The sequence below is a fragment of the Epinephelus lanceolatus genome, chromosome 21, assembly GCF_041903045.1.
Source record: "Epinephelus lanceolatus isolate andai-2023 chromosome 21, ASM4190304v1, whole genome shotgun sequence".
In the NCBI taxonomy this organism is placed as follows: domain Eukaryota; kingdom Metazoa; phylum Chordata; class Actinopteri; order Perciformes; family Serranidae; genus Epinephelus; species Epinephelus lanceolatus.
Window position 1 is genome coordinate 15,461,485 of NC_135754.1, and position 16,462 is coordinate 15,477,946.

At 40.5% G+C, this 16,462-nt stretch overlaps 2 protein-coding genes across 2 annotated transcripts; one reads left to right on the plus strand and one right to left on the minus strand.

Annotated features, from left to right (window-relative positions):
- Nucleotides 1–502: 502 nt before the first annotated feature.
- birc5a (baculoviral IAP repeat containing 5a) lies at nucleotides 503–5,211 on the minus strand. Its single transcript, XM_033612146.2, has 4 exons — nucleotides 5,006–5,211; nucleotides 3,687–3,796; nucleotides 998–1,115; nucleotides 503–793 (listed from the first exon to the last, which is right to left on the minus strand). Exons 1-4 carry the CDS (start codon nucleotides 5,111–5,113, stop codon nucleotides 701–703), a joined length of 429 nt encoding a protein of 142 aa, XP_033468037.1. The 5' UTR covers nucleotides 5,114–5,211; the 3' UTR covers nucleotides 503–700.
- A 1,780-nt stretch (nucleotides 5,212–6,991) lies between these two features.
- Nucleotides 6,992–16,217, plus strand: faap100 (FA core complex associated protein 100). Its single transcript, XM_033611006.2, has 8 exons — nucleotides 6,992–7,324; nucleotides 7,427–7,545; nucleotides 7,640–8,493; nucleotides 8,668–8,824; nucleotides 10,453–11,386; nucleotides 11,470–11,592; nucleotides 13,182–13,268; nucleotides 13,483–16,217. The coding sequence occupies exons 1-8, from the start codon at nucleotides 7,172–7,174 to the stop codon at nucleotides 13,612–13,614; spliced, it is 2,559 nt and encodes an 852-aa protein (XP_033466897.2). The 5' UTR covers nucleotides 6,992–7,171; the 3' UTR covers nucleotides 13,615–16,217.
- Nucleotides 16,218–16,462: the final 245 nt, after the last annotated feature.

The following is a 16,462-nucleotide window of genomic DNA, read 5'->3' on the forward strand; positions in this document are numbered from 1 at the left end:
CTAGGTGGACATGGTAATTTTAGCCTCTTTGCTAGCGTGATGCAATGACAGGCTGCCGCAAAATACCCTTTATCTCCGTCTAAGAAGCGCTCGGTCATTCCAAATTAGTCGACGGTCTGAGAGATTGAATAAGTGAGCGATATCAAAAGGAAGTTAGAAACCACTGCAATATTTTCACTTGCTTCCATGCTGCTTTTTACTGTTAACTGACCCGTCTGTGATGTTGAATTTGACCCCCCAAAGGGAAGGGAGTCTATGGCCTTTTTGTAGCAAGTTTGCCCGTGTCCAAAAAAAACACACATGATAATTTTGGTGGTGGAGTATTAGTGTCTCTTTCAATTCATGTCTTTTCCAGGTCAATACATCTCCTTAAGTGACATCTTACAGTTGAAGGCCACTGGGCCCTATAGGCCTGTTAAGTAATCCATCTATGTCCTAGATGCTACATGTTAGCACAGGTCCCATCAGAATGCCTTTCCCCTCAAAAAAAAAAAAAAAAACGTGACCAGAAAGAACAAGTTTAATGAATAAAAACAGCAAACACCACGACAGAGAACATAAAAAGATGACAGATGCACAGTGTTACAAAGAGTACATGACAGAAACATGGAAATAAGTTCATTGAGAAACCAGTCAGACAGCCAGCTAAAATTATTCTCTCACGCGCCGCCCATCTCATTCATCTGCATCTATTCTCGTGTCACTCTTCACCCATGGCTGTCTTGATGATATCTGCTCTTCTCAATTTGGCTGCCTCTTCAAACTTGGTGATGGCCTCATTACAGGATTTGTTCTGTGAGTGGGGGAAATGAAATCCGGATCAGACGTTGTGTTCTCGCAGGAAATTAGGAACATTTTGTAGATGTTAGCAGTGCTGTGCAATTAGCTCACTTTTATATGTAAGAACAAGAAAATAACAGATTGGAAAAGTATGTTTGCAGTTACACATTATGCATTAGGTGGGTCAATAATTTAAGGTGTTCTCTGAAAAACATACAATGATGATCTTGTGCCTCTCCTTCTGTAGTTTGAAGAATTCTTCAACAGTCAGCTCCTCTACGGTCTTCTTCAGGGCGATAAAGTGGCATGATGGGGAATGAGATTTGTGCTCCTTTCTGGAAACAAAACAAGAGAATGATGAGGGGGAGAGAAGTACTGAATTTCATGGACCATGTGCAAACTGTGCGCACAAACACACATGGAAGGAATGGACACTGTGCCACGCAAAATGGACAATGAGAATGACTGCATGTTGTACCTTTTCTACATTATCTATAGACACAATTTAAAATAAATATGGATGTGAGACACAAACAGAATTTTTCAGCAGTGCCATTTCAATGACCATGAATATAAAGCAAATGTTTACAGTTACAAAGAGTTCAAACAGCACCCGGAGTGCTGGCGCATCAGTCGCAAACACAGCAACATTATGTAACACACAAAGGAGCAAAGTCTTGTGAATTTTAACAACATACAAGGACATTTTAACTGGAAATGTACAAGAGGTAAAGTAAATTCTCACACACACACCCCAAATAACAGATATTAAAATGGATGTGCTTAACATTATGTTGAACTACAGCCTCAAAAATGCGTATCAAAAGCTTGTAGTCTAGGCCTACGCTATGAATACTTGGGTTATTTTGGCCATTAGTTGTATCATCTGATCTCCATTTTATTACCAGTCGGCCAGAAAGGGGAAAATATCCCCGGGTCAAGAAAGCTGTCTCAAAATGTGCTTGTGAATCACAGACCCACCAACCTCAAGGAAATATTTTGAGTACCACAATAGTGTAAAGCTCATGTCACATGCTTTTGCACCCCTTCCCTTCTCTTCGCGCATAGTAATTTCCCCACTCACCAGTATATCATCAATTCATTCAACATAAAAATCTGCTATAAAAAAAAAAATTATAAATTCTTGAGAAAAATTGCCTTACTGAAAAGACAGATATTTATATTTTGGAATAGACAGGCGTTTGTGGGTTAAAGGTGAAGTATGTAAGATTTAGGGGGATTTGGTGGCGTGTAGCAGTGAATTGAAGATTGCAACCAGCTAAACTTCTTCTTCTGGCTAGAATTCCTTTCGTATTCATTGTTCAGGAGGATTTTATCAGGAACCAAATTATCCACTGAGGTCTCTTCATCTCCAAAACAAAGGGAGCAGGTGATTTAAACTGCAAGAAACACTGAATGAAGCAGTTTTATGTTACAAATCAGTTTAACTGTGCTGCTCCCCCTTGCAGTTGGGCCTCTTAATGTGGTGGCCGACGTGAAAATGCAAAAATGGCCCTGTGTGGAGCCAGTGTTTAGTTTGTCTGTTCTGGGCTACTGTAGAAACACTTTGGTTCAGTGTGACGATCTCCTTAAATAAAGACCCACTCTCAGTGGAGAATAAAATGTCTCAATCTAAGGTAAGGGAAACAGCAAGTCTTATTTTCAGGTACACACTAAAGAAAACATACTTTTCATATTATACTCTATTTCTGCAAATACACACTGGACCTTTAAGCTATAGACAGTGGTGGAAAGTAACTATTGGTAAGTACAGTTATTCAAAGAACTGTACTTAAGTACAATTCTAAGGTGCCTATACTTTGAGTATTTTCATTTAATGCTGCTTTGTATTGTTTACTTCATTACATTGTCATTTTGTGCTAATTCCACACATATTTGGCCCATAAATCCCAAAGTTTTTAAGGTATTCCACAGATTTTACCCATTTGAGATCAGTTTATCAGATTATAGGAAACAAGTGTTGCACACTCTGGCTCCATGCGCATTTCTTTTATTTTGATTATGACATTTCAGTCTTTGGGCCTTCTTCAATATCAAGAATCATGCTGAGACATGGATACATTGATCTGTTACGTAGGCAACACCCTTGTCACACAGCTAGTAATGATAAGATGATCATGCTACATCATCAGGTTGAAAAAGTTACAGAGTCACATACAGACAGTCCCACAGCTGACAGCTGTCATCATGCTTCACAATCATTACCAGCTGTGTGACAAAGGTGTGGCCTATATAACAGATCAGTGTACCTGTGTCTCAGTATGATTACTGATCTTGAAGAAGGCCCAAAGGCTGATACGTCATCATCAAAAAGTTTAGTTTATTAGTAACATGGAGTACCACTCAGCCTGCAAAAACAGTCGTATATGTCTTCTGAAGATCTGACATCTAAGAAAATAACTTTGATGTCTCGGAGACTACAAATTTTCAGCACAAAGTCTGTGTTACAAACTGAACGTGGCTGTTTACCAGGCAGAGAGGGTTTGAAAAAATGTTGCATTGCACTATGGGAAATGAAGGGAGCCAGAAAAAAAGGTTGAGATGCCTTTGTCTATGACCATTCTTTGTTAAGTCTGTCTCTCACAAGCCCCCTTACTTTGTCGCTGGAGTGCTCCTTTATTTTATTACTTTACTTTACAACCTACTTTGTTACTTTGCTATTAGTTTTTATGATTCTCTTGTGCCATTGCTTGTTGTGAGTTATGTGTCCTTTTACCCTGCTGAGTCATATTACATTTGTTATGGAACCAACCTACTTTTCAAGACATTTAGACTAATTAGAAAAATAAGACAAACACAATTTGATAAAGAAATAAAGCTGCATATATCTCCTGTCCTTTTATTTGCATTTCAGACCCATGAGCCTAGTAATGTGGTTATCTTACTGTGGGTCGTCCTCTGGCTCCCAGCCCTCCAGCTCTTTGAGGCAGAAGAAACACATGGCGATGTCTGGACTGTTCTCTGACGGGGTGTGAATGAAGCCAGCTTTGGCCATCTGGGGAGACAAATGAACAGAGGGACCACATTTTAAAAACAATGCAGCTGTATATAATGCTGAAATGATGACTTGGCAGACTGAAATGTAATAAACAACCACTTCATTGGTCAAGAAATCTTTTATTACCGAGCTACAATGTCCACAACTGCAACAATAAGCAGTTTAGATCCACAGAAAATTAATCTACAGCTATTTTGATTAATTAATTCATTTTTCAAGCAGAAGCCCAACGGGTCAAACGTGAAGAATTGCTGCTTTTCTTAGTTTTCCATCATTGTGAATTGAATATTTTTGAGTTTTGGGTTGTCTGTCAGACACAATGACATTTGAGAATGTCACCTTGGAGTCTGGGTTATGGTGATGGGCATTTTCCACTATTATCTCACACTATTTTCTGACATTTTATGGATCAAATGATTAGTGGAGAAAATAGCACATTCATCCATAATGAAAAGAATGATAAGGTGCAGGCTCTAAAATGTCAGTTGTTGGTCTCAGCTTCTTAAATGTGACAATTTGCTCCTCTTTTCAGCTCTAAATGATTGTGAATTGAGTATCTTTCAATTTAGGAACTGTTGGACAAAACAAGCTACTTGAAGACGTCAGATTTGGAACCTTGGAAATTGTGTCTGGCCATTTTCAAACCATTTTCTGAACTTTTATTAACTAAATGGTTACTTGATTATTTGAAAACAGAACTTGGAATTCAGTCCACTATGAAAAAAACACGAGTTACAGTTAGCTATAATAATTAACTTGATTAAATCCTGTGTCTGAACTCCAGGATATGCAGGCAACATTATTAGTTCAAAATCATAATTATTATATCCTTCAAAATCATAGCTAATATAATTAATAATCTCTCCAGCAGTTGCTTTGTTAGGTGACCTCAAATTAGAGCAGCCTTTATAATAGGAGTACCTACATTTGACACCTAACAGTTACATATACCTTCAAGGTTTACGCGTAACATCACCACTTGCAAATACAAAGTTTACTGCAGTACTTTAAGCTAACATATAACTGTTGCACTCTAGTGACAACTTTACTCTAAATTAAAATAAAGATTCAGAGTGACTATCTGCTGGTGATAACACTTAAGCTAAATTATTATCGATTTTCTTTAGCTAACGTTAGAGCTAACTGTTGTTGTGTTAGCTAGCGTTAGCCGTAGCAAAAGTCAACCGTTTCCAACGTTAAACTCACGTTCTCCGGAGTGCACGAGCAGTCTTCGTCGAATGGCCACCCCTCGAAAGTTTTCAGTCTGTTCTCATAAAAATACATTTTAATGTCCTCCTCGTTGAGCTGCTCCATTTTGTTTAGAGTTAAAATAACTGTTACTTTAGCTTGAACCAGTGTAGCAGCACCACCTGAAGCCACCGAGCTAAAGGGTGTTTTCAAATTTTCGCAAATTTTCACATCGACCGTTGTGATTGGTGGATGGAGACCACGAGCGTCCAATAGCTTCTTCTTCTCCCTCTTTGTGGCCCGACAACATGTAAAGTGCACAGGTGCGCCACCTAGTGTTCATGTTTTGCAAACTTTTACTTTCTCCAAGGGACATTTCCAGTGGTTATCAAGGCGACTCCATGGGTATTAGTGAATATGGTAAAAGGCACGTTACCTTATGAAGGTGTTCCACAGTTGTATATATAGATGAACTTGTCTTGGAAGAAATGCACAAAAAACGTATATGGGGCACCTTCATCATGGCACTCCTCGCTTTACCATTAAAAAGTAAATTATATCAAAAGATTATCCTATATAATTAAAATTAAGACTAGATACCTCACTGTCACTGTTTCACCAAACACCTAAGAAGCTAATTTCTAAATGATAAATGACATTAATGCTTGCAATGTTTTTCCAAGACAAAGATTCAAAGTTGAACAACTGTGTGTTTTGTGTTTGGGAGATTATAACTATCTTTTTTTTCTTTATTTTTTGGAGGATTGTTTAAAATTTGCATATCAGAAAAGGACTTTCAAGCCCCCAATTAGGAATATAATATCAAATTTGGTGTGATTATGATGGAAATAAAAAGGGAAATTATGTACAATAGCTTGATCATTATGGCTAAACATTTTATTAGCAGATGTAGATTTATTTAGTCCAGATCAGTTTTCCTTGTCTTCATGAATGAGTTCAAGAAGCACTGAAATGTATGAAAAAAAAAACTAGCCAAGCATATTTACAGGTAACATTCATATATTGTTTTCTGATTAGACATTTGACCCTTTTATTTATTTTCTATTTTACTTTATTTATCTATTTTCCAAGAGTGTTCTATGCTCAGCCTGAAATCTGCTGTTGTTCTTTATTCTCAACGTGATGTTGTAGTGGCCAGAATTTGTTACTGATTAAAGATGAATATTTTACTGAAAAAAACAACAACAATCTATCAATAAGATTTATAGTATTCCCCAGTTAGACATCCGACCCTTTTATTTTTTTTATATTTACCTTATTATTAGTTTATTTTTTTATTTTTTGTTTATTTTCCATTACAGGTCTATACTCAGCCTGACATTTCTTTATTCTCAATTTGATGTTGTAGTGGCCTGATTTTGTTACTGAATAAAGAATTTTTTAACCCTTGCAAATTGGCTTGATTTCTCTCAAATAAATGGAAAGAAAGCAATGAGAATGAACCAAATATGAGCAAGATATTAGTAAAAAGTTACCAAAGAAGTGAAAATTAGCACACAAAAAGGAAAGTAAAACAACAAAAACAGGAAATTACCTGTTAAAGGAGCAAAAAAAACCCCAACTAATTATATGTAGATGTATATGCATAATTATTTTATTATTATAAATATAATTTTGGGGGCATTTTCCCCGATTTTTTTAAAAATAATAATTTTCTAAATCTCTCTTTCTCATTTTTTAGCTAATTCTCAGGTATTTTATTTGTCACCTAATTTTTTGGAATTTGCAGGACATTTTATGCCAAATTGCTGATTGAAGAAATCAAACCAATTAATCAGTTATCAAAGGTTTAAATAATTGTGAAAGGTGTCTGAAAGCAGCACAAGAAAAAAATATTTGCTCCAGGTTTCAAAGGGTTAAAAGAAAAAACAAAACAAACACAAAAACAACTCTTAATTACTCTAAAACTTAAAAAAAAAAAGACAACGTCATCACACTTCCGTTTTTGTCTTCATGGGTATTGTAGTTCTTGACGCTTATTGGTCCAAAACGCAACGCGCGGAACTTCGTGAGGGCTTCCCGTCCCGTCCACTGTCAACAACCGGTTCAGGATTACCTCTTCAGTTTTGCCACAGGTTTTTAATTTATTTACCTAACTCGGCTAACGGTGTATCTAACGTTACATATGCAGACTCGTCCTTCTTCTTCGCTGGTGTTGTGGCCATGGACGGACGCTGTGCTGTTGAGACTTGGGCAGAGTTCGGCGTTTCAGGACCATCATGCTCGCCGAGGGTCAAGCGTGATTTTGGGACAAATGTGCTCCTCTGCACCGGCAGCGACGAGGTCTATGTCTTCACCCAGGAGAGAAAACTCACGGTAAGTAACCTATATTTATTAGGCGTCATAACTACACCGCAAAGCTAAATAACTGCTAAGGTAACTGTGTAACTACATTTACTATGTGTTGTGTTGTTGCAGGCTGTCCTCCAGTTCCCTGGTCCTGTGAGTGACCTGGTTGAGAGTCATGACAAGCAGCTCCTCTATGTAGCTTGTAGGACTGGAGTTTATTGTGTCAGTCTACAAGTTCTGCTGTCCAGGTATGAACCTTCATGCAGGTGGTCCAATTGTATTGTAGATCAACAGTTAGTTCCTGTCAGTGCCTCTTACTTATGTGACCTTTTACCTCTGCAGAGCTCAAAGCTCCCCGGCTGATGCATCCTCCAATCCAGCTGAGCTAAAAGTCTCCTCCGAGTCTCTGGTTGTTTCAGAAGAAGGTGTGTCATCACTGCTTCACGTCAACTCTGTACTCCTGACTCTCACCCATAGAGACACAACCTGGATGTTGACTCTGTACCAATCCTCAAATTATGAGATGCTCACCTCATCCAGAGTGGTCTCAGGACTTGTTCACAATGACACAGAGAGACAAACGGGAAGGAGAAGGAGGCCTGTGCTGATTTGTGTCTACCGTAGTGATGCAACACCAACATCAGAGGCAACTTTAAGTGACGACCACTTCCGCCTCGAGCCGGTCCTCTTCAAACTTCTGTTTGGAGTAGACACTGCCCTTGCCAAATCCCCTGTTATCCTCTGTGGCCTGCCTGATGGGTGCCTGTATTTCTTCCCCCTGCGTCTCCCAGGGTCACAGCTCAGAGTCCTGCACAGCCTTGAGCAGCCAATTGTATTTGTCGGAGCATCTGACGTCGTGGAAACCGGTCTACGACATGCACAGTGTTTGGTGGCAGTGGGTGAACTAGGGAGAGTGGTGCTGATCAGAATGGACAAGGGAGGGGATAGCAGAACTAGTTTTATTGAGGGGTGTGTGCCAGGGCCTGTGATGTGTGGCTGTGTGGATAAAAGCTGTCTTTACTACAGCACCGGGTCAGACCTGCTGGTACTGGATCTATCAGAGGGATCATCTGGGAGAGAAGGCCAAGAGAGGAATGAGGAGACAACTAGTAAGACCGACGCCGCCCTCCAAAGCCCCACCAGTTTAAATGTGTGTAGAGTGGTCGCCTTGGCTGAGCCTACATGCAACACTGCAGGTAAGCAGGCCTAGCATTAAAGTGTTGACTTTAAAAATGACAACGTGCAACAGTTTCTCTCTGTCAGCCATTGCTTTGAGTTCACACAACGATTGTACATGGTGGACATATGTGACAGTGGATTCTTAAGTCTCTGTTTTTGTCCTAACTTTGGACATTGCCCTCACAAACCAGGTGAGGTTCAGCTGCTGGGGCTGTCTGTCAGAGGGCAGCTCCATAAGATTACCTTGCCTGTGGGTCGAGAGGATGCAAGATTGTCCAAGGTGCCGTCCACACAGGCCGGCCGCAGCATCAGGGACCTCCTGTCTGCTATCGGGGACGTCTGTGAAAGGTACACCCAGCACAGAAGACATTTATTCTAGTTAAGGCTACAATTGGTAACTTTTATAAAAATAACTTTTTGGCATATTTGTTGAAACTGTGACTATATCCTGACAGTAGTGCATGTTACAGTGCATTTGAGTCTTTTGCAGTCAGACTGTCAAATATGAATCAAGATTCTGTCACTGCATTGCCTATGTCTCATCTCAAATGTTTTCAGAAACATATTTTAGTGTACTGTTTAGCTGTAAAATGAGAGTGTTTGTGACCCAGCCTCCATTTTCAAAACATTTAAGCCAAAATGATAAAAACATTTTAGGTGTGAAATAAATAATGTAGTGACAGAATCTTGATTTATATTTAATCAGTAGGGGTGTGCCATATCATCTAGTTCACGCTAATACCTTATTATTTTTAATATCATATGAAAAATTCATGTTGTGATACTTGGGATATTTCGACTTGCTGACATATTAACGTCATACTGTTACCCACGGCAACAACAAGCATAGCTGAAAGCGAAAATATTACTGACTCCGTGGTGGTTCCCAAAAGAGGAGCTGCTTTAGTAATGTTGAATAAACTGTGGCATCATTAGGCCCCGGACTTCTCAGATTCTTTTAGCGATTTACCACTCAGAGGGAACTCATTCAGCAGCTCCTCTGGCAGCAGCATTCTCTTGCCATTTACACACGGGAGTTGGTGACGTCAAGTGATTTTGTCATAAAAATTTGGTAATGTAAACCTACATGACGCTTGTGACTCGACGAAAAACTACGTACATGTGAATGTGCGATAGTTCTGGCAGTATAACAGCCTGTCACAGGTTACAGCGTGATGATTAGTGGAGAAATGGCAGAGCATAAAGGTCCAGGTGGGAAAACACAACTCAATCATTTAGGATTTTACTAATAGAAAAGGAAATCACCTTTTGATTTATATATACAGATCCCAGGGTTCTTTATTTTGTATTTGGGAGCTGTTTAAATGTGTAATTTGTGGTGGATTTTATTTAGTTGAACTATTAATATTGTATACAGAATCTGAATCTCACTCTGAGTTACTGGTGTTGTTCACAAACTAAAGAAATGACAAATTATTTTAGTTTTTTTTTTTTTACTGAATATTTAAAGGTAAACTGTTACGGTGACATGTGAAACTGTGTCACTTATTTTGCAGCTATTCTGAATTCTTATAATGGTATAATAATAAATTATAATAATAATAATAGTAGAAAATACATATATATATTTTACTAATTTGTCATATTGGCAATAATATTGTTATTGCAAAAATACCCTGAAATATTGTGATATTATTTTAGGCCCATACCGACCACCCCTGTTGATCAGCGCTGCCTAGTTTGACAGTTTGATCAGATTGAGAGCTGCGTTTTGAGACTCCTCGACTCTGATTGGTTGTTGGCATTCATGTGCAGCGGATTATTTTAAATGTAATTAGAAGTAGTAGGAGGCAGAGGAACATGACTTTTATTCACAGATTATCTGTCTCGTTTAGTGCTGTGTGAATATAGTGACAGGTTCTGCAAATATAAGAAAATATATATTTTTTTAAGTTACAAATTACAGCTTTAATATCATCTGTTGACATAGATATATTTTCCATCCTTTCCTTTAGAGCATCGTTGCTGAAAACTGCCATCAAATCCAAAAACCACATCCTGAGGCACCTGAATCAGGTGTTAAACATCAGCTTCCTGCTGATAGCCAGTACAAACAGTGAAGAGCATCTTCCCATCCAGGAGAAGCCCATCAGATGTCATGGCATAACCAGCTGGAGCAGATTGCTCCAAAAAGACTCCCTGAACCTGACATGTGTCCTGGATAACTCAAGTCCTTATGTTTTAGAACAAGGCTGGATGCTGAGCATCGCTGTATTCCCTCTGTCCTACCCTCCCACTGCAGGGGGGGGAAGCTCCTCCACAAATTTTTTATTTCCGTTCCACAATCTCCATCCAGGGGAGAAGTTAGAGGTGTCGCTGCCTCTAGCAGCTGCAGATGACACATCCCTCCCTGTGACAGTGAGCTGCTCACTCATCTTCTCACTCACAGCTCTCCTGGGAGAGGAGGCTGCAGACCTACCTGGGATGCAGAATAGTTGCATCAGTTTGCCCTTGAACACACTGACAGTGGATTGGTTGCACGCCTTGCAGGTGAACAGTCCCATAGCTGCCCATCAAAAGGCCACGTCTCAATCCAGCAACACAACAGATACCATCCAAGCTTTTATCAGATCAAACCGGATTAGGTGCGGTGGACGAGGGGAGGGAGGCGAGAGTGCTTCAAAGCCTGAGCAAGAGCAAAATTCAGCAAGTATACGGGTGTCGTCAGAGTTACTGAGGGATACACTGGTGTTGAAAAGCTCAGATTTGGATGTGCAGGGGCCAAACGTGGCTCCTCAAAATGTCTGCCTTTCTCTGCTGGAGTGGCTGCTGTGTGAAGGTTGTGGAGGAGTGAAGACAGGACATCAAGGAAACAAGATTGCACTCAGCACCTCAGTGGTCCATGCTCGAGGTCCAAATGGACACACTGTCAAACTGACTGCAAAAGAGGTAAAGAATGATCTAATATCAGATTGATTAAAGTTTATTTTATCTTTGATTATTTGACGAAAAGTTGTTTCTTTGTTGTCCAGGTGAATGTAGGGGAGGAGAGCATGAGGAAGGAGGAGTCCCTGGCCACAGTGGAGGTTCAGGTTGAGAGCTTGTCTATTGCAGCAGTGTGTGGACTGCACCATGCTGTGCTGCGCCGGATACAGGTACAAACACCGACTACCTGCTTCTCCAGCATTTTAAGAGAAACTTGAATGTTGTCCAACATGTTTGTTATGCTTGACTTCAGAAATGAAATGATATTATACTTCATATCCCAATCATAGTGACCAGAATCATTATATGAAATGTGAATCGATGTTAAAGATAGCCTGTCTTTGAAATACTTGCTTTAGTGTCTGTGTCACTGTTGATGGGGACATCGGACTAGTAGCATTACTGGGTTTGCATGGCCACTCTGTTAATGGCCCGTACACATGCCCAGTTTTCTGGGCCCTCAAATCCATTACGTGTGGAAGACGCGCTCAAAAGCAAAAGTGACACCGTCTCAACTCCCAGGTGTTCCAAAGGGCCTTTAAAGTTCAACTTTTGGAATGCAGCAACACACACTGCATGTCATGTGATGAGGAATAACCAATCACAGCTGGCAGACATCTTTCCTTTTTTTGAAAACTATCAGTCCAAGGTCAATATGGAGGAGACATTGATCATGTTATTGCAGGGATACCCAAAGCTTTACATCTGATCAGCAGATAAGTAAGATTAGAGTTAGATGGAGTAGAGTAAGATAACTTTTCTCGTAAGTAGACTATGATACAGTGCTGGCTATAGTTGCTTGGCAACTTCAGACACAGCCTGCCTCCGCTCTTGAAAGTTGGGGCACCCAGCGTCACCCAGTGTTTTCCAGGCAGTTAAAGAGTAACGTAATGTAAGTAATGTAACACAGCCCCAACAAAAGAACAGCAAAATAAACCCAAGTTGCATGCTGTACCCTGCGAGTTTTTCAAAGTGCGTAAGCCCCGTAAAGTAAGTGTTTCATCCTTACTTGACACTCTGGGTGTAACGGTACGATCTGGATCAATATAGCGAATTCAGTTATCATTGATTCAGTATCATCAATACAAAGAGAAAACAGATACATATTGTCATCTTTAAGATATGCCTTTATTTTGAAATTCCCATGGCATATCTCTGTCATCAGTTCTTTCCAAACACTTCCCTGTCCTAAACATTCAGGCGGTGCTGTCGGCCTAGCACCAGACAGATAATGGTAAGCGGCCAAGAAGAGACAAAAAGGATATTAGTTGATATCGTCTCATGTCGATCGCAGACCCCTGAATTCAATCGGATCAAAATTGTACTGTGGCAGAACGTTGCGATATCAGCAAATATCACATTGTTGTCTAAAGACTTCATTTAATAACATCCTGTATCCTGAAGAAACTAGTGATTTACACGCCTGGTTGACACAGATGTTATGGATGTTTTTGATGAAGTACAATCCAGATCAAGGTTGATATTTCTTGTCTTTCTCGTCTCTTATTGCAAACTCAGCTGTCATCACTTACGGAAAACTGCTGCAATCTCAGTCTCAAGTGCACACTACAACATTAGTCACACAATCAAACTTTTATTATTTTCAGAATTGCCAACTACAGCAGACTCTCCCAGACAGACGTGACTCAGATGGTCTCACCAGGCTTGATAATTATGTGTGTCCCTACTTTTAAATGCAGACGTGACAATTTAATCAAAATTACTTCAGACTGTTTGTCTGCTCTGTTCCCTCACTCAGACTCTGTTGCAGAGGGCTCCTGAGAGGGCTGCTTCCACAAAGACGGTCCAGAGTTTAGGTTTAAGACAAGCACTGCAGCGGGCCGAGGTAAGACCTACGTCTACTAACAGTTATTCTTATCACCTAATCATCCAATGCCATGTTATGCCATTACAGTGACCTGCACATTCTGCCCAAAACATTCACGAGACCACAGAGATGCACCCAGTAGCTTGTCAGAATTGTCTCTGTTGTGTTTAAATCTAAAGTATGTTGATATATTCTTGAGCTCTTTGCTTTCTTTCCTTCCTTCTCATCTCAGCACCTGCAACGGCAGATTGACCAAAGTCAAATCTCGGGGGCCTTCGGCGTAGGCGTGTCCACAGGGCAGACGGACCGATCTCTTCTCAGTGTTTACCGGGCGCTCAGAGAAAACCCTCTCCTCATAATTTAGCACTTTTTCTGTCCGAGCCCACGCAGCTGCCCTCGGCCGTGTCCGGTGTTATATAACATCTCTTTGCAGCCGATGCATGAAAAATAATGTCCATAATTGTCATTGTTATTGTGAATGTGCTTTTACATCACTGTAAATGACTGTTACCATTTTATATTTTACACAAAGAAGAATTTGTGACTTATTATTTGCCATCATTATACTGTACATATTGTACATGCTGTAAAAAGTAATGATCACCCTATTTTTTGTAAGTCGTGTGTTTCAGCTCAACCTCACTTTAAAAACCTTTGCATTCAACTGAAGGTGACAGAGGAGCTCAGATGGAGTAAAAATATCTGCAATTACACTCCAAATGGGAAAACTGTGACCTATACCCTGCTGAAGGTCGCTGGTTCACGGTCTCCTGAAGTGTCAGACATGTAGGTGTAACAGTGACACTCGACCTGGCATCTTGTGTAAGAGTTGTTCTTGAAGGTGGTGCTGGAGACAAGTGTACGCACATGTTCTGGGTTTTTTTCCTGAGCAGAGGGTTGTCTAAGGAAAGGATTCAAATGTTCTTCAGCACAGCACCAATTAAGTTTTGAGGGATTAAAGCTAGAGTGACATACCTGAGAAAACTGACTGGACATTGAAGACTGGATAGACATCACAGTTATTTTAGGGATTGAACCCGGAGCATTCTGGTGATGGATAACCTCCCTAAAACCTAAAACCTCTGGACTGCTGTGTGTCTGTGCAATAAGACAAGAGGGTAAAAGGTTAGGGTGGGTGAGAGAGGATTTAGTCTGTGCCAGTAAGGTTATCACGTAGAAACCTAACATCTCCTCCAGAGGGCCCTACAGTAATTGTAGTCACATTGCATGACCCCTCTCAACCCTGATGTGCCTGAGACATGCAGCAGTTTCTACTTTAATGGTCCTGTTCTTGTAACATCAGGAACGACTACTTTAGTCACAGAAACAGCAACACCTTCTCGCATCCAGGTGTAAACTGCGTAAGCTGCTGGTCTCCACATGTCCGAAGCAGCAGCAGGTCCTGGCATGTGGAGTGTCAGACCAGAGTGATGTTTGCTTCCTGTACAGATGCTGACCCCTGATGCTTGTAGGGCTCCTACATGGCAGATAACTGTGGACCCTTGAAACAGTAATGAATCTCGGCAATCGCAGACAATGAAGAGGAAATTCCTCCTCTGCTCCAAATGACAAATACCAGTGGACCCTGGAAACCTCAGCAGCAATGAATCAGCACTATCAGATGAAGGAGATGGGGTGATTTAGAAGAAAAAAACTCCTCCTCTGCTTCAACAGTAGCTAATCTGTTTTCACAGTCCTCGACAAAGATGAAACATGACTTTAACAATATATCAGTAGACCCTGGTATCCTCTGCAGACAATTCTCTGGACCAGTAGATGCTGACCTGAGGATGCTCCTCAAAGTCCTGTTGGGAAACACCTGCAGTGTTTCCTCCAAGGGATGAAGAAGAAACTCCTCTGCTGCAGAGGAGCTAAAGATTCTGCCTCTTTACAGATCTCTAAATGCCACAGACACAGCATCAGCAATAATATATAATAAGACACTTTGGCAGCAGGCTTCATTGCTACCTATATGTACCTTTACATGTAATACATTGTATATAATCTGCTGATAATTTTTACTGAGAGGTGAGAAGTGGACATTGTGCTTTGGATTCACTATGACTGTAGGGCACTGGTTCCCCTTTTTTGGCTTGTGACCCCATAAATGAAGGAATGTTTCTTTATGATCCCTAATCGCAGGATGTATCCCCTGCAGTTCAACCAAAGAGTGTTTTTTCCCTCTTAGACTGTTACTGAATGATTTTTATGGGCCCTAGAAAGGTGAAAGTATTTCACAAGAAAGCAAAAATAAAAGAAATTACAGAAATATTCTGTCTTATCCCCTATTTATCCTGGGACCATGGTTGGGAACAACTCGTGAGGAGTATGGTTCTTTACTGATGTTAAAGGAGCTGTATGCAACATTCAGAGCATATCTATGATTCAGAGTCTGAGCCGGGATTGCCTGCACACGGCTCTCAACATGGAGGTGTTTGAGCTGGCGGCTAGAAGCTAACGGAGCTAACAGCATGAATAGTGTTAACAATGGTAATAGTATTGACAATCCTAATGGTGTTAACCAGGGAGGGGACCAGGGCATGGGTGTTACTCTTCGCTACCTTGCTACCTGCCCAAATGGGACCTCTGTGGCTGAAAATTTAAGCCAACACACAAGTGCCAAAAACTGCAGTTCCACTAATGGCCACTTGAGGCTGACTGCAGAAGCAGGTCACACCCCATCGACTCTCATGTTAAAATGCACAACTTTACAGCAGAAATAAACATGTTTACAGCCTGGGGGGGTTATCGGCCTCTCTGTCAGATCCACCCCTCGCTCCTTCACAGCACTACTTTGGTCACTTCTGGCTCCAAAAAACCAAGATGGCGATAGTCAAAATGCCAAACTCAATGTTTTGAAACAGGAGTCCACAAACCAGTGGGTGATTTCATGGTAGCTACGTCCATTGTCTCTACAGGCTATGGTCCTGCCACTTATGTCAGTGGTTGCTGCTATGTTAATGCTCTGAATGTTAGAACCGTTAAGCTTCTAGTGGTGTTGTTTACCTGCAGTCAAAGATATAACACAAGCATTTACATTCTTGTGTGTTGTGAATTATTGACATCTGGAGCTCTTGCACATCAAGGTTGAAAAAAATCATACATTGTTGTCTTATAGTTCTGGTCCAGTTCATGTTCATACTGGCTTTTTACAAACAAACCAAGAGGAGGAAACATGAAGTTATACAGACTGACATCAGTGGAATTTGATC

Excerpts from the sequence above, each read along its gene's own strand:
- faap100 (XM_033611006.2), top strand. The coding sequence starts at position 7,172 with ATGGACGGACGCTGTGCTGTTGAGACTTGGGCAGAGTTCGGCGTTTCA. Across the intron at positions 7,325-7,426 it reads CCCAGGAGAGAAAACTCACG|GCTGTCCTCCAGTTCCCTGG; the intron begins GTAAGTAACCTA and ends GTGTTGTTGCAG. Across the intron at positions 11,593-13,181 it reads CTGTGCTGCGCCGGATACAG|ACTCTGTTGCAGAGGGCTCC; the intron begins GTACAAACACCG and ends TCCCTCACTCAG.
- birc5a (XM_033612146.2), bottom strand. The coding sequence starts at position 5,113 with ATGGAGCAGCTCAACGAGGAGGACATTAAAATGTATTTTTATGAGAAC. Across the intron at positions 3,797-5,005 it reads GCTCGTGCACTCCGGAGAAC|ATGGCCAAAGCTGGCTTCAT; the intron begins GTGAGTTTAACG and ends TTGTCTCCCCAG. Across the intron at positions 794-997 it reads AGAGGCACAAGATCATCATT|AACAAATCCTGTAATGAGGC; the intron begins GTATGTTTTTCA and ends CCCCACTCACAG.